This window comes from Mus musculus, chromosome 6, assembly GCF_000001635.26.
Source record: "Mus musculus strain C57BL/6J chromosome 6, GRCm38.p6 C57BL/6J".
Lineage (NCBI taxonomy): Eukaryota > Metazoa > Chordata > Mammalia > Rodentia > Muridae > Mus > Mus musculus.
Genome location: NC_000072.6, coordinates 97,862,168 through 97,888,122, shown reverse-complemented (window position 1 = coordinate 97,888,122; position 25,955 = coordinate 97,862,168). Strand labels below are relative to the sequence as shown.

Genomic DNA, 25,955 nt, shown 5'->3' with positions numbered 1-25,955 from the left:
GAAGAGAAGAGGCCTGCCTCTAGCCCTATCTCAGGATGCAAGGGAAGAAGCGGTCCACCCTTGACTGTCCATTTAACCACTCAGGATTATCAGTGGAGATAAACAGCACTGCACAAAGTCCCCATAAACCAACGGGGCCTCTCAGCAGCCTGGTCCATAGCTCTGGAAAGCACCCAACACAGCATGATGGTCAGTTTGTTGTGTTTTACCTCAGGATGACTGGAAGCACCATTCTCTCCTACACTGCCAGAGACTTTCCTAAGCTTAATCTATTCAGGCAGATATCATAGCACAAACATGCGCCATGACACCCAAGCGCCTTTGCACTGATCCACTAGAACCATCCCCCCATTTATGCCACAGTTTGCATCTCAAATATCTCCTAAAGACCTATGTGTTCAAAGGCTTGTTCCCCAGAGTGGTGCCGATAAGAAGTGATGGAAACTGCAAGAGATAAGATCTCCTAGAAAGTTGTAGGTCATCAGTCACATGGTCTTTAAGGGGAGTTTGAGACCCCAGTTTCTTCTTTCTCTCTTTTCTTCCTAGCCATGAAGGTGAGCATTCTGATCTACCATGCTCTCTTACTATGGTGTACCAGTAGAAGTCCAAAGCAAGGGACCAATCCCTTGCAAATTTGAGCCTCCAAAACAAAGAGCCAAAATAACGTTTTTCTTTCTATAACTGATTTATCGTAGGTACACATTTCAGCAGGGAAGAGCTGACTGGCACACGTGTAAGAACAGAACTTCATTGGTGGCACATGGTGTGAAAGTTTAAGCCAGAGAGAGGAAACACATGACAGTTTGAAATTGAAAGGCTAAGAAAAGGTATCGGTTGCAAGAAGAGATCTGCAGGGAAGAGGCTAAGAGAGCCTTGAAGACTCTAGGAAAGGCAGACATAAGGAGCAGCCATTACCTGGTTCTGAGGTAGGGCTTGTGTGAAGGCCTTCCCTCTTCAGCTGTAAACCTCACCACTGCAGCAATGCTTTCTCTGTGGACATGACTAGAATCCATCCTCAAAGCTGCCAGGAAAAGCCGGTTCATGGGAACTTGTTCCAAGCAAGGGACTCTGCTACACCTTCAAGGGACGCTGCTAATACTGGGTTCAACCTTGGGCAGCGTGCACAGCAGGAGTGGGAGGGCTCTGATGAGGAGAGCCACCCACACTGTGAGATCTAGGAGATAAGGTCACATCCACGGCAGGAAACAAGCACTGGCCATCTTTCCCATGCTTCCCGAGCCACACCACGGAGAAGCCAGGAGTGCTGCAGAAGTTGAGTGAGCATGTACCCGGATGGGAGGAGGCCACCTTTCTCCTGCAATGTCTCTCCAGCATCCCCTGATTGACTGAACACTGTGCTATCTAATGGGTCCAGGTCCATCTGACATAGCTGAGCATTGTACTATCTAAAGGGCCCACACCTATTTTCATAGCTCAAATAGTCAAGGATGAATTTGAGTCTTCTATGTTTTCCCCATTTTTGTATGTGTATAGTATACTCATTTGTATGCATGGTACATGAGTGTTATACATAGACATATCTAACCCATGTGGAAATCAGTAGTCAAAATCAAAGTCAGGTGCTTTCTGCACTCACTCTCCACATTGGCTTGGGGTTTTTGTTGCTCCTGTTGTTGTTTTGTTCTTTGTCTTTTGAGGCAGGGTCTCTCATTGAAACTGGAGCTCGCAGACTGCCTAGGTTGGCTCCAGGGATGCACCTGCTTCTATTACCTCTGCTCTGGCATTGTTCCAACCACCACTACACACGGATATTCACATGGCTGTTTGGGAACCAAACTCATGCGGGCATCTTACCAACAGAGCCGTCTCCCTAAACCCTCAACTTAGATCTTAGAGGTAACAGACAAGTACCTAGCCTACATCAAGCAAGCACCTTCAAGTCTAAGAGCCCATCACACTGCAGACGCAGATGCATGCCACAGACATGAACATGCTCTTTTGAGAGCTGCCCTCATCACTGGTGATGAAACTCATTCAGTGGGAGGAGAGCTGTAGAGATGTAAACAGGACAGGATAATGCAACCACTTGAGTCAAGTGTGGAGCTTCTGTGCTCTGGGATCCATCCCCATGATCTTCTACCAGACTCCGAGTTCATCCCAATAGCCATTGGCCGCAATGCTTTTCCAAGCTGCCACAGTCACTGGCACGACCAGTCTTCTGACAAAGGCTGACAGACTTTGGGTAGCAAATCTCTAGCTGAGCCATAAATAATGTGCTCATTTTTGCCCCTTACATTAGCCATTTACATGGCTGTTGTAATTGTTTTGAAAGAGGGCAATTTGAGGCCTGCATGTGTCTGGGATGTGTCAGCCGTGGCCTTCTGGCCATGCTCTGGCTATCCTGCTAGCCAAAACAGAGGCCAGAGGGCATACTCTGAACTACAAAACAAGTCAGTGTCTGTGAGTGCTTAGGAAAGCAGCAGCTGTGATCTTGTACTGTTACAATGGGTTCCAACAGCAGGAAGGATCCAAAATAAAGGCCAGGGTCAAACCTATATGTTCAAGTTCAGTGCATGCAAGCACAAATGTCTAGCTTTCTAGAAACATCTGGAAAGACCCTGTTGCCAAAAGGAATATCAAAAAACCAAAACTCATATCTACAGAATAAATAAAACAATCATAAACAACTGTTATGAGCTGTTTATAGGCTCCCAAAATTCATACTGACTGCCTTCCTACACAAACACACCCAAACAAAGCTAAAGTCCTTGGCAAAAGAGGCTTTGGAGTTATCAGGTTTATATGGGGTCAAGAGTAGAAGGCTTAGATGGAACCTGTACCTACTCTAGAAGAAGACAGATCTGCCCGCACTCAGGAAAGGCAATGTGAGGACACGGCCAGAAGGTAGGCAACAGTAAAAGAAACATACTCTCACTGGGAACTAGGTCTGTCAGTACCTTGACCTTGAACTTTAGACACCAGAGTCAGGGGAAATAAATATCTGTTATGTATGCCACCTGGCTTGGGATACTTGTCAAGGTAGCCTGGGTTCATGATTACAAAATCAAGGCTAGATGACAGCTCCATGCTGAACATAGCACGAAACTTGAAGTCACAGGAAAAAAAAATGTTAAGTATACCTCAGAGACACCAACTGACGGTATTCAGGTGAGAGGAAAGATGGGTTTTACCTAGGGCAGTAGGAGACTTTGGGGAAGAAAAAAATAAAGGAAAATGAGGAAGTCACCAGGAAAAGCAAGCAAGTGGTCTGTGGGGGGGAGGGAGTGGATGAATTCAAAATCTGGAAAATCAATTAGTCACAATTCCATAATACACAGCAAAGAGGGAAGCAGAGGCTGAGCTACACAGACCTCCCTTGGTGACTGTCACTCCACCTCCCAGGACTGTGAAGGCAGAGGCATCACTTTGTAAACGTTATTTGCCCAGTATCTATATGGAACCAGAGATAGAAAAAGAAAGAATGTTGGGGAATTATGTGTTTGTTGATGAGTCTAGCAGCAAGTACACCCTATAGCAGGCAGCAAGCAGCTCTGTGGATACAAGGCTAGGAACCCACAGACCAGCAACATAGTTTAGACTTGGTGAGCCATGTTTGGTCTTTCTTTATTATGTCTTCTTTTTTCTTGATTCTTCAATTTCAGATAACTGGGGAAAATGCTAAATATAAAAGCCATTCTTATTTCAGAGTTATTCCAAGCCAGATACAGGTGATACTTTGATAAATGAACTATTATATGTACATTCAGAATACAATAGAAAACTATTTTGTTTTATATATATATATATATATATATATATAAAACAATATATATATCATAAATATTTAATATAAATATACTATGTTCTATATAAAATATGTTATATAGCTATAAGTATGATATATAATATATATTTACATATACATATATACATTTATATACATACACATACAATTATATATGTGTACAAATATAATCAAGCTTATACATGTATACATATATATAATTAAGTTTATATCTGTATTTAAATGTATAATCAAGTATGCAGATTATATATACACATATATATTAAAAATTTAAAAATACAACATACTCTTTCTTTCATGGACTTTTCCCCTTTTCTAAATGGAGAATTCAGGATCCTTCTATTAACCTATATGGCTATACATCCCCAGCCCAGTCTAGGCCTACTTTGATCCTACTGGAAGAAACAACTAAACTGAAGGGTTTGGAACAACAGATGACAACGTATGCAAGCTATGGGCCAGATAGGGAAGTCACTTGAATTGAGGTTTAGGGTTCTACTCGCTCATGGTTTCCCATACATCTTACCAATTAGATTTTACATTTCAGCAACCTCATTAGTGTTTCGGGCTTTATGACTCAGGCTTGAGGGGGAGGGGCCAGTGACCCACAAAACAAAGGCTTCAATGTCTCTAGAGCTGAGAAAACTCCAGCTCTGTCAGGGCAAATGCTATTTATATCCCATTTAGTGGCATGCTCTGGAATGCACTTCTACACAGAGCCTCCAAACCAGTTTTGAATTCTGGGTTTCAACAATGAGAAAGAAGCAAAACAGTGGGAAGTTGAGGGGTGGAGGAGGGGGCATCTTGTTCTTAATATATCACCAAGTCCAGTGTCATGTGATTGATAAATGGAGTTAAATGGCTCCCAGCATTGACTTGCCTTCAACAAGACAGTACCCTGATACAGTGAGTTTGGAGTTCAAATTAGTAGAAAATAAAGGGTAGGAAAATACCCTAGGATGAAAGAGAAAAAATTGTGGTAAAGCCCATTTGATTTTATTTCAGAGCACACAATGGACACACACACCATACATACAGAAGGACAGATAGAAGCATTTTTATTGACTGCGAATATACATGTTCTATAGTCACATTCTATTATGCGTATGCTTTCTCCTAATACAGAAGAGCAGGGTTCTACAGGAGTTAATCTTGGCACGATGCTGCCCGAAACAGAAGGTGCCACGCAGCTCGGCAACCTAGCAAACCTTGTACAGTGATGGATTACACAGCCTCCACAAGGCTTGCCCATTACCCCCCGCTCCATTCATGGATCCCAACCAAATTAATTTTCTCTTGTGCCAGTTCTATCACATCCCCCAGGTTCACAAAGAAGATTTACCAGGACATCAGAATCCAGAAGGGACTGAACATTTTCGTCCTGGAAGAAACTTAAAATAGAGCTTAAAAATAAAACAATGAGAATGAAATTTTAGCTCTGCAGAGCTCATGGTTTCTAGAAATTGCTTTTCTGACTGAAAAAAAAAAGTTTCATTCTTGCTGTCATTATTGCATATGCGCTATGGGTTACTGAGAAACTAGCTTGGCAATCCAAAGGATCTAATTCCATACTTGATGATGGATTTCAAAATCAACTCTCAAAATCAAAGTATAGTTCGGAATAATGTCACATTCCTAGTATGGATGCCCCCACAGGCACTCTGCTCAGCAAAAACAGAAGGGAAACGAACAGGTATGTATACACTTCCCAGCAGGTACGTTAAAAAGCAAAAACAAAATGTGGGTAAAAATCATTGTTATTAATATATTTAACCCAACATGCCCCAAATACTACTTGTATAATCAAGGCACATTTTACATATAGATAGATAGATAGATAGATAGCTATAGTGTGTGTGTGAAGTTGTCAAAAGAATGAAAATATGACAAATTAACAAGATACTTCACATTTTAAAAATATAAACCTAAGAAATCTGCTGTAGATTTTACTCTTATAAATATAATTATGGCTAGCTATATTTCAAGGACTCAGTAGCCACCTGCTACCATAGCAGACAATGTAAGCCTTAAGATTTCTCTCTTCCAACACAAACAGTTCTGGTTGCAAGGGCATGGCTATTGTCAAGAGAAGCAGCTATTTTGGGTATTGCCTTACTCCTTAGACAAGCTCACACTCTGGCTTCTCTCTGACCAGCCACACTGCGGCTCCATCTGGTGTAATGGAACAGGCCTGGCCCCAAAGAACTACCAGTTTCTCCGGCAGACATGCAATCACAGCAGGAAGTTTGTCCTGGCTTAAGCAGTTCCAAATGGTGACCTTCTGAACCTGGTTCTTCGCAGCTGCTACATCTGGACAGTAGCAGGGCTTAAATTAGTGTGTCTTTGATATAGCATCTTTGCAAAGAGGAGAAAGCAAGGCTGAGCCTTGTTCAGGATAGGCCTTTGAGGAAGCTTAAAGGAAGCACAGCTAATATTGAGGAGGCTCTGTCCTTTCAAGGCAAATTTTAAAGTTGCTTTAACCATCTGACCTTTAACTCAGTAAGTACAGTTGCCTTTCCTGAGTATTACAGTGATGATATCCATAAACGTATTTCATTTTTCTCAAAAGCAAACCTTACTGAAATTGTAACCTACTAATCAGAATCGAGAAGGGGAAACCGATTGCTGCTTTTCACTTTAAAAAGTCAATCTTTGAACTTCTTCATAAGCACATAAACTTGCAATCATATTTTGTATTTGTGTGTATTGTTTTATGTGTATATGTGCTCTGCGTTTATGGACATGTGCACACGTACAGGTAGATGTGGAGGCCAGAGGGCAACACTGGGGCGACGTCGTCCTTTTCACAGTCTACCTGGTTCTTTGAGACAAGGCATCTCACTAAACCAGGAACACACTAACTCAGCTAGGCTGGCTGACCAGAAAGTCCCAGGAATCTTTCTGTATCCACCTTGCCAGCAAGGAGATTATAGCCACCCAGCCTAGCTTTTCAGTGGGTACTGGATATCCAAACTCAGGCCCTCATGTCCACTTAACAAGCACTTACTCATCTTCCCAGCCCACGGCTGCCATGTTTCAAATAGTTTAGCAAATTAAATAACTATTGATATGGAGTATAGTGTCACTTCCCTTAACAGCAAACACTTTCTCTTAATTATATATGTATTTATCTAGTGCTGAAGAGGAAACCCAGGATTTCATACACTCTTAGGCAAGCACTCTACCACTGAGCTATACCTATTCCCCTTCCTTAATTTAAATATAGATCTTTGACCCCCTAAAACCAATTATAAAGTAGTTATTAACATATCCACATAATTTTTACTTAAATTTAGTGTGTTCCAAATGGAATACAGAAATCCAACTCAAAACCCAGACTGTGTTCACTTGGCACATAGAAATTCTATGCCTACTTTGTGTTTTAGGGAAGCAATGTAGAGATAATCATGGTTTCTCTCTAGTGTAACAATAAAAAGATCTGGAAAGCTTCACAGAGATCCCCTGAAATCTTAAGCTAGATAGCAAGCAGGTGGGCTTTCTAGGGCTGGGGAAAGAACACCTATTAGAGGTAGAACAGCTAACCAAAGAAGGAGGTCCTCTCAGAGTTCTCAGAGGGGTGAGAGATGTTCAGCTTACAACCTGCCACAGAAGAGAGACCTCATCAAAGCTGAAATAGTCAGGAAGACTCCAAAAATGAGAAAAGTACGGCAGGGCTCAGCTTGTAAGCATAAGGACCCAAGAGTTCCGTCCCTAGAAGCCTGGTGTGGTGACACATACTGTAATCCCTCTACTAGGAAGCAGACATGCAGCTGCCTGGGCTTGCAGCCCAGACAGCCTGTCCTCCTTGACAAGCTCCAGACCACTGAGAGATCTTGTCTCAAAAAAAAAAAAAAAAAAAAAAAAAAACAAGATAGGATGAGAGAGCCAGAGGACAAAACCGAATTGTCTACATGTGTCTGCACACATATCTACCTGAGCACGCACGTATACACACAACCACAAACAGAGACAGACAGAGAGAGAAGAAGAAAGAGACAATAAGAGAAATAGAAGGTTAAACTAGGCATATAACAAGACTATGCTAGATCTAATCTCAAAGTTTAAAAATAAACCTGAAAACAATCAAACTGATCAATAAGCAAATTAACTGATCACCAGAAGGAAATCAACATTCCTTAAGGGGAAAGAAAAATTCAGACTCACAAGAGGGTCAACATACTCAAGGACTAGCTTCCAGTGACAGATTACAAGATACAAGAGAATGAAAGAAAAAATCAGCTCAGAAGGACAGAGTTGGTCAACACCAGAGAATGCAGGAGAGGCTTCTATTCTATTCTATTCCATTCCATTCTATTCTATTCTATTCTTCTATTCATTGTGTTTCTATATGCATGGAGTTTTAGTTTCATGTTACTTATAGTGAATATCTATTTTTATAACTGTGGAACCTTGGACTACACAAATTTACCAGGACCAGTTATGCTAGTGGCATGATTTTTTACAGTAAATGCTTCTTTGACTAGGGAGGAGGTTCTGGCATCTGAGTACTTAATAAAACTCAGCTCACAGAGAGATTATTTGAACCCTAATAAAAGCCCTGCACACCAAGCTCTGGCGAGCTTCATTTGTTGAGGGAACTGAGTGACTCCTATGTGACTCTGTGGAGAGAAGATGCCTGGAACCTTGCTCCATGTTCCAATAGACAGTATTAGAATAATATCTGGCACATCTCTTATAATAGCAACATCTAGATTATACAAAAGATGTAAACAGTAGTCTAAAAAATATGGAATGAGGGTTGGTGAGATGTCTCAGAAGGTAAAGATGCCTGCCACCGAGCCTGGTGACTTGAGTACAATCCCCTGAGGTCACAAGGTGGAAAAATTGACCCCTGAAGGTTATCCTCTGGCCTCTGTGCATGCACACAAGTGTACAACACACTTGCACACACACACTCACACACACACTCTCTCTCTCTCACTTAATTAAATGTCACAAAAGTATTTTTTAAATATGCAATTAGAAAAGACTTACTAAGTGAACCAAGCAACCAACTCGTTAGTCACATTATACAACACACAACAAAGCTAATCCCATGGGGCATTGTCAACTCACTATATTTGGAAAACAACCAAAGTCTGTCCAAGGAAAGCAAGTAGTAGTCTGACCAATGGCATGGTAATCTTTCTAGTTTCCACGAGCTGAACTTTCTGCCATTTCCTTCACAGATGAGGATCGGATGAAACAAACGTGAACCATATTGCCTTTGTGCAGCTAATACAGACACTAGTGCCCTCGGTGAGTTACTATGACTCTCAGTGGATCCAAAGAAGAGAATGAATTTGCCAGCCCTCTTGCATCTCCTCATTTTTTGTTTGTGACACCTGTCCAAAATGATAAAAATAAAAACAAAACCAAAAAGTACTTCTAGAACTCACTGCCCCACCCAACCTGACATTATGAACTCCAACTGCCTGTCAGTCAATCTCTATCAAAAACATTACTACAGTTACCATTCCTACTTCCCTGAGAGAAATAAAGTCTTCTCCTTCTAAAGGAAACTCAAATGTCTGGGATCTGAAGAGATGCAGAAAGCTGCTAAAGGCCTAGGAGAATTCTAGTACAGAACTACATAATCTTCCTTTCCCCACCACAGCAAGCTGGACTGCAAAGAACACTGGCCTGGGTCTTCCACAAGGAGAAACCATCAAGAATCCTCTCATAAACCTGAATTTGTGATGAGAAAGAGAATCACTTTCATGTCCTAATGTACTCAAACACAACGGCACTTCAAGGGAAGAGAAGTACACATGCATTCAGTGCAAATGCATAAAGGAAGAAAAGGATTGGACAGAGTCCAGGCACACTGTACTGATGCGTGGATGGGTAACCCCCTTCTAATTGACCTCATCTCTCCTGAGCTACCTCACTGTGTTGTTAGTGGGCCCCAGTAACATCTCTGAATAAGGCAGCCATGTCTAACTCTGGCTTCCTCTCCTCAGATACTAAGATGATTGATTGGTCAGAGAAAACGTTCTTCCATCCCGAACATTTTGACACCTAGTTTTCCCACTGTCCTCGACTCACTGAGAAGGAGGCATCACGGTGATCTCACATGTGTCAACTGAGGCAAAGAAAGGCAACTAACCAAGTCATTTACATGCACAGCCCAGTTGTTGGTCTTCACAGAATTAAACCAAAGAATGCTAATGGCTTGGTCCCTGACTGGTAGCACACAGAGATAGCCCCTCTATTATCACAAGTACCTTGTGTAAAAAAACAGGAGAGTTCTACTGATAGCTCAGAATATATATTGGAAAACTTGGAGCCGATCTGGCGTTAAGCAATCAGAAACTCTAAAAATGAGTACTAGTCACTGGGAGAAAAATCAGGCTGCAAATATCAATAGCAGACAGGACCAGAGGAATCTCAGCTGAGAAGGCAATGAGCACTTAATGAAGGTGGCCTCCCAAATACACTTCACCTGGCTGCAAACCAACATCCAAAAGTCAGCACTCTCCAAATATCTAACCAGGAGAACCCTGCACCAGCATGCCCTTTTGCCTTCCCAAAGCATTTTTCATGGCACTATCCCTATGAGATTACACCATTCCCATTTTAGACAACCCTGGTAGTGTCGAGCACCTTGGATAAGGTCATAGTGCTATTTCGGGACAGGGCTAAGACTATAATTTACTACCCTCATTCTTTCCACAACATTGCACGATTTAGCTTATTGTTCCTGCGCCGTTTCTATTTTTAGTATTGCCCTATTGGTTACTGAAAAGTGTCTCTTGACCTAATGTTCTACTCAAAGCAGCTGGGGTTGCCAAGGAACAGAAACCCACTGAGGGGAATGTGAGGAAGGAGAAGTAGCCAGGAAATGGCAGGCAAGTCTCACGGTCGCTCAGTGGCAGGAGGGAATATGGCTGCATCCTTGCAGGGAGGGGAGGTTAGAATTGAGACTAGGTCAGAGGCAGAGGCATCTTCACCAGCATTCAATCCCAAGGCCATCTAGCTGTAGTGCAATAAACTCTGCATCTTGCTTTGCACAGCTACTGTACCAGATCTGTGTATACATTCTTCATGGCTCATACAGGGTCCAAGGTGATTATCAAGGTCTCACAGCCCTTCCTCTTAGTTCTGTGCTTCACAGATGATAAAGATAAGCATCTCCCCATTCTCCCTCCCAAGTGAGTTCTTCTGCATAGACTCTCTGGTGATAAGGCAAGCTCTGGATAAATGCCCACTAATTTGATTATTTGTGGTGGGGGAAGGGTGGCAACGAGGCTACAAGGCAGGAAACCATTCTGGTGATAGATAGCCCATACGCTGGGCCATTGAATCAACATTCTAGAAAAACAGCAGAATGCTACCACCATACAGGCACCCTGGCTGCATTTAACCAAGGCCTTTATTTTATGGGTGAGAGGACTGGAACTACATATTGACTTGCTTAAAGTGGCACAGAAGTGGTGCAGCTCTTGCGCCCACAATCTCTATACATAGGGTATTAGAACCAAAGATTTCATCTTGAACCTGACAATCAATCTTCTTTGCTCAATAGCCAATGGTATAGCTCTCCTTGTATATCATGCTGCCTTGATACATAACTCTATCATCAATTCCAGTGTGTAAACTCATAAACACCCTACCATTAGATCATAAAGTCTCACCACCAGCTGCTGCTCAATAGGATTATCAAGGCCCTACCTTAACCCCACTCAAACCACCCAGATCTCAGACAGCAATGTTGGGGTTTGGTGCTTTTTGTTTGTTTGTTTGGTTGGTTGGTTTTGTGTGTATATGTGCTGTATGTGTCCATGTTTATGTCTCTTACTCAGCCTGGAACTTACCAATCAAACTAGACTTACAGGCCAGTGAACTCTAGGGAAATACCTTCATCCCCAGTGTTTTCATTACAGACGCAGGCCTCCATGCCTGGCCTTTTGTGTACATTCTGGAGAATCTAATTTCTGGTCCTCATGCTTTATTGACTGGCCATTATTCCCTGCCTAAAAGCAGTATTTTCAATGCTCTCCTGCTCATTTTAATGTGCAAACATGAGACATTAATAGAACCTTCAAATCTTATGTATATGATGTATATGTATGTATATGTACACATACATATATATGTGAGATTTTAAAGACTGTTTTTAAATGTGTGTGCGTGTATATCTGTATGTGAGTATGCATACGTGAGTACAGCTTCCCACAGAGGTCAGAAGCGTCAGATCCCCTGGAGCTGGAGTTACGAGCAGTTATGAGTCACTGGACATGGGTGCTAGGAACAGAACTTAGGTCCTCCGCATGAACAATATGTGCTCTTAGGTGCTGAGTCACTCTCCAGACCCACACTCTCCAACTCTTGCTCACTCTGTGCACATGAAGAACTGCACTCACATACATGCTGCTGGGTAACAACTCAGAAGATGCCTTGCCCTTCTGCTACAGCAGAAAGCTCCTTAGATGTATGTAGTCCACACTGGCCTTAAACTCTTGATCCTTTTGCTTCAGCTTCCAGAATGTTGGTTTTGTAGGCATGCATCATTATGACCAGTTACTAATGAGGATCTTTAAGATAAAAAAGACCATAAAAAACTTAGAGCAACATGTGTCCTTATCTGATTATAGATAAGTATTGAGATCATATCTTTTTAAAGTTATAAAGAAGATTCATCTTTTAACCAAAGATCAAAAATGGTAGGCCAAAAAGATCCCAAAAACCCTATACTTAATACAAGCTTTATTGTTTAATCTTCAAAGTTGAGCATCAAGCTATCATATAAATCTTTGGGTTACCCAAATTCATATTGGGCAATAATAAAATGATTCAGCTTAAGGTAGAGAGTCTGAATGGAAATCTCATATGTAACTCCATGTAAAATGTGTCAAGAACTGAGTGGAGAAACTTAGCCATACTTAGTATAAAGTGTAAGTTTGTGCTTAGTAAAAAAAATGACCTGGCCAGCGGAAGTTGGAGCCACCTAAGCAATTCCTGATTGATTGATACCTGTCAATCTCAAAATCATGCCACAAGGTGATTTTCAAAATCTGTACAAAAATTTTTAAAATGATACCTAGTACTACTGCTGCTGCTGCTGCTGCTGCTGCTGCTGCTGCTGCTGCTGCTGCTGCTTCTTCTTCTTCTTCTTCTTCTTCTTCTTCTTCTTCTTCTTCTTCTTCTTCTTCTTCTTCTTCCTCTTCTCCTCCTCCTCCTCCTCCTCCTCCTTCTCCTCCTTCTCCTCCTTCTCCTCCTTCTCCTTCTTCTCCTTCTTCTCCTTCTTCTTCTTCTTTTTTTTTTTTTGGTTTTTCGAGACAGGATTTCTCTGTGTAGCCCTGGCTATCCTGGAGCTCACTCTGTGGACCAGGCTGGCTTCGAACTCAGAAATCCATCTGCCTCTGCCTCTGCCTCTGCCTCTGCCTCTGCCTCTGCCTCTGCCTCTGCCTCTGCCTCTGCCTCTGCCTCTGCCTCTGCCTCTGCCTCTGCCTCTGCCTCTGCCTCTGCCTCTGCCTCTGCCTCTGCCTCCCAAGTGCTGGGATTAAAGACATGAACCACCACTGCCCGGCTACCTAGTACTTCTTGCTAGCTATGCTAAATTCAGGATGGAGGTCCAAAAGTAGACAAACTTGCTTACAATAAGTACTCAAGACACATGAAAGAAAAAGGAAGCAGGGGAGAGTGTGAGCATTAAAAATGGTTCTTAATATGTCCCAATACCCATTCAATCAAAAACAACCAGTAATGGAAACTGAACTCTGTGTGTTATTAGGGTAGAACTGTCATCTTTTGGAGCAACCAAGGTCTAAGCAGAAGAAATTAAAAGAAACCCATCAAAGAGTACCTGATTATTTAATTAAAGTAAGCGTTTTTGGAAGAATGTTGAAAAATATCATCTTAAGAATCTCAGAATACCGAAGCTAAGTTTTAACCTGTAAAGAATATGTGGAATTTTTCTTGTCAATAGAAATTTCACCTTCTAGGGCTACATCTGAGCTAAGACTACAGGATTCTTGAGACAGACCTGCTGTCTGTCTCAACTATTGCTAAAGGGCCAAACAAACAAGGAAGAGAGAATGAATGAAACAAGCCCCGGAACAGAGCAAACGACAGCACATTACCCCGTGGCAAACAACTGCATTCAGATACTACTGCTGGCCTGGCGCTCCGCTGTGGGCCACAGCAAAAGTCTTCACACAGCATCGTGTTTTAGAAAGAAAGGACCACTTGGTTTGGTGGTATTTATACATGCTCATGTGATGCTCGGGGCCTCCGTTTGCAATGCATTAGCTCCATTACGTCACACCTTAATATGAGCAACAACCTTGTAAAAGGATCATGTGATAAACCAGTTGGACCCAGTGTCTAAGATGTACCTGATCGTAGATGAGGCAGCTGGGAGCTGCAACCTTAACCCCTGGATGTACCAAGCTATTACTGTTTAGAAAATTGTTGCTCTGGTGTCCTAAATGACACCTTGGTCATACTGCCCAGTGGACTAATGTAGGAGAGATCAGGTAAGAGGTCAATGACACAGCAGAACTAGCTCCAGCATACCAATTTAAACACCTGTGGCTCTCCTCAGTAGACACTTCACAGTGTTCTAGTGCCACATAATAGACAATACATAGTATCCAGGTGGCACCTAAGAATTGATAAAATTGCTATGTTCTGAGATGTAGAGTATCCAGAAACATTCTTGGTCACTTGGGGACTAACTCCAAAGTCCCTAGAGTTCTGTGACTTCTGCTCCGTGTTCCCAATTCACTTCCAAAAGCAGCTGACTGGACACAACAGGACTTTATGCCATTAGAGGTGGGCACAGAAGAATTTTCCCATCCCTTACATTCCTTACTACATTCACTGCCCAAACCCCGTGTAGCACTGCTGCTAACTGCTTCTCAAACGATACACTTTCTGTGTCGCCCAGGTTACCATATCCTTAAGGTCATCAGAGCCCCTCAATCAGACTCACAGAGCCACTTACCCACTCTCCCCAGATGTTTGTCACAGTCCCTGCTTCCCTTCACATGTCTGCTCAGCTCTTCTCTGTACTGTAGCCCAAGTGAACTTGTCACATAGCAGCCATGTGAGTCACATCCTCCTAATCCCTGTTACTCCATAACTTCTGGAAGGACTCTCCAATGCAGGTAGGGGGAAACTCTAGATTCCCCACCTGGATTGTTAAATTCCTGCATAGTGTGGACTCTTGCTAGCTTCCTAGTCTCCTCCCACAACATGCTCCACCAGGACCCCCTGCTTGAGTTACACTGGTCTTGCTGATCTTTAAACACACCATTTCCCCTACTATCCAAAAACTTACTCTTTGTACTTGCTTTTTCTTTTGAAATACTCTTTCCCTAATCTTTTTCACAATAAGACCTCTTGATTCTTAGGAAAACCTTTGTTAGACCATAACCAGATCAAATCCTCTTATATAACCCATGACAGATTTAATGCTAATATTGATAGCTAATATCCATTACTGAGTTCATATCTCTGACTCCATCATGGACCGAGAAATTCACAGAACAAAAACATTGTCCATTTTAAACAGAACTGTCTGTTCTTCCCTCTTTCCCTGGAGCAAAATCTGTCTGCAGCTGATGCCCCAAAGTAATTATTAAGAGTAGCCCACCTGATTCACAGAGGTTCCAAACTAGTCTAAAACATACAATCTATCTAGTTATATTTCATCAATGAATGCCCAGAGTCATAGCCCAGTCACTATATCAAGTAGTTAAAAAGTAATGGTTGAGTTATTAATGAGTATAGATATCTTAGGAAAATATATCCTAATCCTATTCATGACAGGGTCTTATCCCAGGTTGGTCTTGAACTTGCTATGCAACCATAGGTGTCCTTGAACTTCGGACCCTCCTTCCTGCCTTCTAGGACTATAGGTGAGCACCACCATACTTGAGTCACACAGTGCTAAAGATTAAAACCAGGCCTTCATGCACACTAGGCAAGACCTCTACCACCTGAGCTGCATGTCTAGCCTAGTCCACCCCATTGTTCAACATGTATTGTTATATGAATAAAAAACAAGAGGTACACTAACTAGGCTGCTTTCCAATGTACCAGATCACTCAGCAGAGAGCACCATCATGATTCCCTCAACACCCTTGATTGTATTTGGTGATAGAATCACTGGGTTTGGCTACTAAATAAGTAATATGGTAGACAGACTCCAGAGAAGCAACATGGTTCCAGAGAAGCAACGTGGTACCCATAGTGCTACAAAGTGGGTCACCAAAAGATTTACTGCTTTGATGAGGTCAGTGCCTCAAAGGCTGTAGAAAGAACATTGACCCAAATAAAGGAATCAATGTGGTTTATCTACCTCAAAAGTTCAGCATGGAGTGTTCTCCCTTAATTACTGCACTTAGTAAATGAAGGCATTGCCCATGTGCATGTTGAGGACAAGCCAGCTTCACCTAATTGAGCCATGGGGTAGAATAAAGGAAATTACATTTTCATTTATTAATAGACTTTAATCAACATAAAAAGTCTTTGCTTACCAACTGCCCTTGAGAAAGGAAAGATAAAATTAAACAAAGGTTATGAAATCATCTTCTTTGGGCATCCGCCAGTATTTGATCATCAATTCCATCAAAGCAGTAACAGGGCATGTGAATTATTCTTTAACTATACATCTGAATCCCCCATTAATCAGACTGAAGAAGAGATTCTCAGGTGGCCAAAGATCAGAAAATAATATCCTCAGCTTGCATTCATAAACTGGGGTTCACAAAGTCACATGAGGCCACAAAACAGAGTGTGGGGCATTCACAAAAAATTTCCAATGGTAAAAGATTTCTGAATGTCCCATGGGTAAACATAATTCTAATGAAATTCGTACTGAATCCATGGTGTTTCTGCCAGAGCTTTCTAGTGTTGCATCATGCGACTGCACTGCAGCCTTGCTTCTGAAACATAGGGGGGGGGGGTGTGCAGTTTACAGTACACCAGCCATTGCCACAGGCAACACCAACAAACACAGCCTACAACACCAGCTCAGAGTTGACTGTGTCTTATGGTTTAAGCTGTTTGACTGAACAAAGCTCTGCTCTTTGGAAACACGATAAACCCAATGGTTCAATTTTAGAAAACAAAGACTTGGAATATTTTTCTACCACTGTTCCCCTGTAGTACCAAATTAATATCTTTTTTTGGATTATACTGTGCCTAAATGCCTGATTTTTAAAGTTGCTTTTCAAGTTGATGACTTGAGTTTATAAAACACAAAAACCAAATAAAAACAAAAAAATATTCAGTGAGTTTTTGTTTGGGTTTCAGAGAGCCATTTTAAAATGGCTCTAAAGAAATTTCTGCTATTTTTATACAACATACTAAGGCAAAACATTATTAGCATTGGTGATTATAAAATCAAAACACAGATCAACTCTGAGAAAGTGTTGAAGGTGTTCTGCAGTGTCAAATACTCTGCTGAGACGTGATTCTTTTTTTTTAAAGATTTATTTATTTATTTATTTATTTATTATACATAAGTACACTGTAGCTGTCTTCAGACACACCAGAAGAGGGTGTCGGATCTCATTATGGATGGTTGTGAGCCACCATGTGGTTGCTGGGATTTGAACTCAGGATCTTTGGAAGAACAGTCAGTGCTCTTACCCCCCGAGCCATCTCTCCAGCCCCCGAGACGTGATTTTTACATAAAAATAAGGAAGCACATACGTGCCGATATTTTGTAAATTTGCTTTCATTTTAATAAATTGTAAAAACTTATATGTGTACTAAATAAGTTCCATTTTGATTTATTACTATTAAATATTTGATTTGTATGCCTTTTCTCTATGTTCATATACAAGGGGTCATTTCTACATGCCCATATACAAGGAGTTTGTTAAAATTTTACCAATCAGTGGCTGGAGAGATGGCTTAGTGGTTGAGAGCACTGTCTGCTCTTCTAAAGGACCCAGGTTCAATTCCCAGCACCCACATGGCAGCTCCCAACTCAACAATGCACATAAAATAAAGTTAAATAAATATCACACACACACACACACACACACACACACACACACACACACACACACATTATCAGTTAAAAAGGTTCTGAATGAAAAGTGTTTAAGAAACCAGGACAAGGAAGTATGTCATTCATCCCTCCCGTGGCTTCAGAGTCACGCATTGCACATCAGGAATGTAGTAGAAGAGAAGGTAGGCAACACCGCCACTAGTCATGTAAAACCGTGCCAGTTACAGAAAAAGCTGGCCCAGCCAAAAATATCTCCCCAGGGACTTCCCTGAGAGGAGCAGGCCACTTAACTGCTGTCCTCTGGGTGGAATCCTGACAGCAGTCTCCACAGCATGATAAGGATCTCCAACAAAGAACCAGACAGGAAAGAATGAGTGTGACCATCTTCAAAAGGAAGCTGGGCATCAGAATTTCCTGTGTTATTCATTTTACTGGCTTGCATTTTTGCCTGTCTTAGCTACAAAAAGGAATCAGACTAGCAGTAATCACCATTCCGATTTCAAGTTCATAGGTTCATGAAGTTTCCAGGAGAAGAGTCACATCCCTAAACCATTAGAATCATGTTATTTGCAGAAAAGCCTCTTAGCGAATAAAGGCAAGAATTAAAGGACTTATAGAGGGAGATTGCCTTCCTTGATCTTCTCTGACGCCTTTGTCTTTCGTCTTTGACAAGACTCATCACTGTCATCAACAGCTGCAAAACCCAGCCTTAAAGTAACTGGGGTGTGTGTGAGTATGGGCTTTGTGCAATGGCCTTGAGAATCCACCTATAAGAGGCCCGGGAAACTATGACCAGATATACAAACTCAGAAAGGATTAAATGTATGCTTCTGTGGGAAAAAAAAATACTTCAAATTATAAACGGAGCACTGATTTTCTTGTCATCAGTTGGATTCCAGGGCTGGTGTGGGAGGAGTCTGCATGGCAGAGTGTTGACTGGTGTGTTTGAGGCCCTGGATTCAATCACTAGTACAGGGGAGGGTAAGACATTAGCAAAGCCCTGACTGAAAAAAAAGAAAAAAAGAACAAAAATAAACGACCAAATCAAACCTGGAGAGGTGGCTGAGGGTGCTTATTGCTCTTCCAGAAGGCTAGAGTCTGGCACTCAGATCAGATGACTCCTAACTGCCTGTAACTCCAGCTCCATCTAGCACCCTCTTCTGGCCTCATGGGCACCTGAACACATGTGGCATATTCTCATACAGACACACAAACACACACAAACACACATACACACACACACACACACACACACACACACACATACTCTCACAGATACACACACACAATACATAGTTTCACAATACATACATACACACACACATTCAAATAAATATTTATTTTTTTAGAATAGAAAAATATTAACAAAAGAATGAGAAAATGGCTCACTCTAAGCTTAGGGCTACTCAAATGTATACATGCAAAATTTACAAACGAGGACTCCTCATAATCCATCTACAACGGGGATAATAAATTGAAATTCTCTGTCTAGTCACATAAGCGTATTTTTAATTTTCCAAGTATTTGCTGACTATTATCTTTCATGCGTTGGTGGTGAAATGCTGAGAATGGTGTGAATAGTCTTCCTGCCATAAGGGGAGAAATGACAACAAATAAATATAAAACGATGATTAAAATACATGATCACACAATGTTCTTAATTACTGCCAAAGGAGAGGAGTCAGCAGGTGTCTGTGACAGCCATCACCTCAGAGAGTTAGGACACAAGCCACTATTTTTGGTCCAAAACAAATCTTTAAACAATCCAAGTCAGAGGGGACCATAAGGAATGGGCTGAAACTATCAAACTAGTACTAAAATTTTAGTTAAAATTATGAATTATCATCAAGATTTTAGTTACTTTAAGGTTTTAGTTACCCTGTAAGTAAGAAATATATACATATATATATTAAAAATGGGAAAGACATGGAGAAAATATTTAGAAATGTGGCAATAGACAAATTAGTTTTCTAATTCGAACTGTTTACCTAAGAGAACAAAAGTAAATTGTACAGCCATTAAAAAGTTACAATGCAAAGTTATGTCATAGAATTGACTCAATTTTTCTCAGTACTTTAAACAGAATGAGTACAGAGTCAGCAATAGAGCCCTTTATCTTCTGTCTCTACTGAACAGCCAGTAAGTGGCAACCTGTGTTGAGAGCCTAACCTCAGAATAAGCAGCACACACTAGTGTTGCAACAATGAGCTCTCTGCCTGTGCAATAACCTGCTTGTGTGGCTTTCAGAAGCAAATCTTGTACTTCAAAGCTTTGCAAATTCAAGGGACATGGTACGACTCTGCAGAGTCTAGCCTGCTGCATGCTAACACTCCACTCAGCAAATCACCAATGTCTGTGTGTTCCTTGGCCTAGAGCTTCCATGGAAGAAAATCTCTGACCCTCTAGGCCTCTCTGGGAGTCTGTAGAGTCCCATGGAAAGCAGGAGCTGAACTTGGACATTAGGATCAAGGAAAAAGTCTTGCTTGTCTTCAGACAACAAATACCAGTTCACTCTGCATATGCACTTCTCAATCCTATGCTGCAAATGTCAAATCTAAGAGTGGTATCAAATACTGGTGCCCACTCCAAAAAGAAGTAGGCATAAGGATGCATTGTGAGCCAGTCATGGAAGAAATATGAAATGGAAGGAGCAACAGGAGACAATATGGCACCTTATAACAAATGCATGCTTGTTTCCACAACTTCACAAAGAGTTCCAGATGTTGGCTGTCCTATGAGTGAAACAATCGAACTGCCAAGACACTGCATTTGAATTGTTAGAACTCTTCAGAGGACACAAGAGTGGTTGCAGAAACAGTGGCTTGCGGTCCAGAAGAATGCGAGTTCTTCCCTGAGCACAAGGGAAATAAGGAATATCTGCCACACGGGCTGCCTTTTCTTCAGACAAGGATGGAAATAAAACTGTAAGCACCAGCGTGGCTTATCCAGGATGAATGAGTGCTGCTAAGACAGGGACTTCCCATAACCCAAGGAACAGTTCACCTCTTCCTCACTGGGGGAAATTTTCTGGTTAATGAAATAATGATGAGTTATTTTATGAACTCAATAGAGTTCATAAAAATAGGAACTACAGACACCAGACTTGTTTTTTTTTTTTTCATGGTTTAAAAGGAAAATTGTTGAACGTCAAAGCCTTCAGATCACCATTCTAAGAGGTGTGGTTGTGTGTGTGTGCCCACCTGGGCTGACTTTCTGTCATTATATTAAAGTAGGCACCTTAAATTTTTTTTAATCATTTTTATGATTTTAAGTCATTTAAAGTACTTTTATGAAATCCAATCTCTTGGTGAGTTGATCACATATTTGAAGGGAAATTGATACTGTATGATTGTTCCTACAAACACCACAAGTCATTTCACAACAAGAGAACTTCTGGAAATCAGCCTGAGACCGAGCCCACCGAAGGTTCTTCCTTCCCTAAAGCTGCACCTCAGTCTCCTGAGGAAGAGTCCACTCCAGCTCCAGTTCTGCAACGGGAATCATAGAACTACAACTGCACACAAAGTTTGGCAAAAAGACAGAGGGGACGGATGCTGCAGAAGAGGAACCACGGTCAAGACCAACCCTGACCCTCACAGGAAGAGGCCAGTACAGTCCCTTGCCGATAAAACAGAAGTCGAAAGCAAACCCAGGCTAGTGTGGGGTATCCACATGGGACATCTGCCATGTGGGACAGTGTTCCTTGTGTAAGTGGTCACAGCTGACCAGTAATGAATCTGTAGAAACACAAGTGGTTAGTGATTGTGGATGGCTGGTCCCTTGGTTGTCTCCTATTTTCTCTGCTTGGCTTGTCACTCTCTTGGTGGCAGTGTCTCTTCATAGACAGTCGAGGCATGAGACATCAGTGGAAGGACTTGTCAAAAACTTTATTTTACTCCTGAGGTCTCGTGAAGAAACGCAGCAGTTTCGTGGTGCCTAAGCCTATTAATGAGAAAAGGTGGATCTATCTGATCCTACTGGTTTTCCCAGGGGCCCACAGCCTTAGGGCAGAGTTTTTCAACCTCAGAGACAAAAACATCTGAATCCAGAAACTCTCTATTTTGGAAGGTCATGTTATATACTGTGAAATGTTCAGAAACATCCTAGCTACTGCTTACTAGATGCCCACAGCATCCTGCACCCACTGTTACAACAACCCAAATCTGTTCAGATATTGCCAAGTTTCTTTCAAGTTAAACCTAGGTGAGATGCACCGCTCCACTCAAGTCTCTTTGACTGTTTAAGCCTTATCTCTTTGTATGAAAAGTGCATGTAAGACCAGTTTCATCAAATGATAGCTCTATTGATTGAATTATAAAATCATAATCCTAACAATAATAAAGCTAATATTTACTAAGATCTTGCTTATGTAACAGGCAGTTGAATTGTTAAATTGACTTCCACCAACCTCACAACTGCGGGGACTGTGTGGTGTTCCTACTGTCAGATGATCATGCAAGTGCCAAGATTCAAACCGAAAGACTTCAAGGCCCTTGCTTCTTATTTACCATATGCCTATGCCATAGTCAATCGGCAGTGCAGTGTGTTAACACGGAGACTTCAACAGATAATCCTAACCTTCCAACACTGTCCACCTAGCTCTTCACCCAGAATGATCAGTTTAGTGCACTTTTCTAGGCTGCATGAAATCTAGAAAGATCTCTCAAAATCCTTCTTCAAAATATATCATAACTATCTCTTTTCAATCTTCTAAGGACTTCCTCCCACCAGTTCTGCTAAGCACAGCTCCCATCCCAAGATACCCAGTGGCCCCGGTGGCCTTGGCACTTAGCAGTATGCTACTAGAAACCAGAGCATGTGTGATATGCCCCTTACACATTACTTCTCATGATAGTAGTCTTAGGTTGTAACAGAAAGACATTGCTGTTGATTGTAAATTTTCATCATTAATGGGGTTAAAACAGAATTTCCATTGAGGTACACTTTTTTACATACTAAATTATACCTAATGAATTAAAAAGAAGAAGATCTGCCCATATTTAAGCTATTTAATATAAGGTTACTTGGGCCACCATGGTGCATCATACACCGAAACAAACATACAAAATAGGTTGGATAAGTTTCTACAGGGTTTCAAGGACCTCACAAGGGCGGCCCACATGCAGACACTACTTGCAGCAACAGTGTATAATGGAATGAGCATTTAAGGGTAAGAAAAAGAAAGCCAACTCAGTTTCACATGGAAAAAGACAAAGCCATGGGAAGAGGCACATTTATTTAACGTGGGTTTCTTTATCCTCCTATAATGATAGGCACCTGTACACTGAGGCCTCCCTTCTAAGACAGTATAGTATAGAATAGAGTTTATTCAGGGCATGAAGGGGGGAGTTGAGGTGGTAGTAGAGGCAGAAGTGGAGGCCAGCCATGAGCACATGGTGGTGGGGGAATGGAGAGAGAGGGAGGAGGGGGAAAGAGGACAGAGAGCATGGGAAGTGAGAAGCTCACCAGGGAAACCCTATACAACAGACCACTGACCCAAAGAGATTAAGCAACTTTAAGTACAAAGAACCACAAGAAAGACCTGCTGGGTTTATGATTGAACAAGTTACAAGATAGCCAAACCCAAGGAAGAAAAAGGAAAACTCACCCTAGGAAAGAAAGGCCAATGTCTTCACAAACTACTGTTGGCTCTTTGATCACTCCCGGGGGTGGGGGTAGGGGGGTGTTAATACAACAGTAAAATGGATTCTGCATCCCTGGGTGAAGAAAGCATTGTAAATCAGGGTCATAAACAAGCAAACACTCCCAGAGGACAGATACAGATCAGAGTCCCTGCTCAGCCATTTCCTATGTTCAACAGTCCCCAGCTGTGTCATGCTCATCTCCCCTCTTTCTGTCCCCCAGGCCTTCACTTCTGTACCCCCTCCCATGTACACAAACCACTGGGTTCCCGTGGAGCCCCAAACAGAGCGCATATCTGGCTTCTCTAAGTACATGCTCTCCAGGACAAGCTTCACAGCCACAGGCTCCCTGTTCTCCAACATTGTCCAGATGAGTGCTATTCCCCATACAACTGATCATTCTTTGATTCTCTTGTCTCCTCATCAAAACAGAGGGGAGGGGGGTCACACAGGCTCACTGAGGATACTGTGGCAATCCAAATCTTACATCTCGGCTGTGAGACAGACGACCTAGGATCACACCCAGTACTCATCGGATGGTCATGCCAATGGGCATGAAATATCAAGTGGCATGATGCAGTACAAGGCACATTCAAAGTAAAGTATAAGGATCCATGAGAACCCTAAAAGAGGGGAAGTTAGAATGTGAATGAAAAGAAGTCAGGAATGCTCCAATGAGGAAACCAGTGTTTAAAAACCAAGATATCACCAAAACAAAAGCCAAAACAACAACAACAACACAAACAGGACATGAAAAGCTGGGTCCAGGAAAGGAATATGGTGTGTTTGAAGGAGTGAGTGAAGAGCATTGTGTGAAAGAACAGTGAAAACTGAGAGGAGACAAAGCCAGGAATGGGGTGAGTGAGGGAAAGTCTAGGTGGGTCAGCATCTTTCAGCCATGTAGGCCCAGGGGTTAGAAGGTGGCCATAGTTATCCAGAGGGATAGCAGCTGGCCCATGTTCGAGGCCAGCCTAGTCTACAAAGTGAGTTCCAGGACAGGCAGGGCTATACAGAGAAACCCTGTCTTAAACAAAAACAAAAACAAAAACAAAACAAAAAAACATGAAGAAGCAGTCAAACCATAAGAAAAATGACAAGACCAACGAGCAACACAATTATTCTATTATTTGATGAAAGGTAATTAGATACCAAGTACAGTGCTATTTCAATTTATGATACTATTTCGCAAAACAGCCTTGGGTGATGCATATGTGTGGTCTTCATTTTATATGTGAGGAAACTGAAACTCATGAGAGATTAAGTAACCCTTAGTCACATCATGTAGCTGGCATGTGTGTACAGCAGGACCTATATAAACTCTCCATGCCCTTCTGTCAACTTGACTACTGCTGGAATTTCTCTCTCTCTCTCTCTCTCTCTCTCTCTCTCTCTCTCTCTCTCTCTCTCTCTCTCTCACCATATATGTGTGTGTGTGTGATATGTGTATGTATGCATATACATGTATATATAGCTTATAAGTATATATAAATATATATAATTTATTCCTCTAGATAACTCTCACTTACATACCTGCCTAGTTCTACTACAGTTTCCTGCCCACAGCAAGAACAAGAACAGCCACTATATGGGGCCAGGAACTGTGTGAGACATGTTTATATCCACTATGTTTTGAAGTCTTCTCAAGAGCTATGAAATATGAAGCTCCTCTTTACAGCTTGGGAAACTGAGGCAGAGTCAAGCCAACAGCAAGCATGAACATAAAAATTCCAGGCTTGAAGTCACAGGATTGGAACCAGAGATGTGAGATGGCTCTTCCTCATCAGTTTGGATGGTAATTAATTAAGAACTGAAACCATGAGGTGCCACTCTATCTGAGGTCCATGTAAAGCCCCCCCCCCAAAAAAACCCCACAAAACTGATGCTACTTCTGCAATCGTTGTTGTAATCTCTGCCTCACAGTGCTGGGAGTTCTCGATGCATATCGCTGCATGTCCCCTCACACTGACAGCTTATAAAGATGCAGATAACCTTGCCTACAAGTAAGAAGTGTGGACAACTTCTACCAAGATGGGCAGAGGAAATGGCAATTTAAGTGGTCCATGGGGAGTCAGAAGTGTTCCCAAAATGTAAGCTGAAAGTATCAGCACCTGAAGACTGAACACGAGGTCTATGCTGAGTTCAACAATAAAGGACTGGGGATGTAAGTCAGGGCTAGCACACTCTCCTAGCATGTGCAAGGCTCGGGGCTCTTTGCTCAGAACTGTAAAAATAAGTAGCAATATAAACAGACAGACAAACAGCACAGAGAGAATGTACAGAACAGGAGAGCGTGAACTACACGCCCGAATTCCCAGTTGCTCCACCAGGAAGGACCCTCCCCTTCAAAACTCCACGCAGGAGCAAAGCCCAAATGCTTTTTACGTTGTCCACTGAACCTTTCAAAGGAAAAAAAGGCTTTTCTGTTGGGCCAAAAGGACTACTCTTTTCCTACAATCTAATTGCTCCCCAGAAATCACTAATGAAGGATCTTTAGTATAACCGCAGATGTATCGATAAACCATCATGTATGATTTGTGAGTATTGACTTCCAAGCAAACAAACAAACTTCTCTAAG

The 25,955-nt window shown here is 41.9% G+C and overlaps 1 protein-coding gene across 11 annotated transcripts in view; it reads right to left on the bottom strand.

Moving 5' to 3' along the window:
- The window catches only part of Mitf (melanogenesis associated transcription factor), a 214,359-nt gene that overhangs the window by 133,238 nt on the left and 55,166 nt on the right, over window positions 1–25,955 (bottom strand). For 2 of the 11 annotated variants that reach the window (XM_006505691.4, XM_017321428.2), the window contains exon 1: window positions 13,852–14,396. The exons of 8 other annotated variants lie outside the window; for them this stretch is intronic. In XM_006505691.4, coding sequence (XP_006505754.1) covers window positions 13,852–13,871 — 20 coding nt within the window. In that variant the 5' untranslated portion in view covers window positions 13,872–14,396. Of the gene's footprint in view, window positions 1–13,851; window positions 14,397–14,717; window positions 15,021–25,955 lie in introns of those variants that run through there. One more of the 11 variants, XM_006505692.4, reaches the window with a different exon arrangement.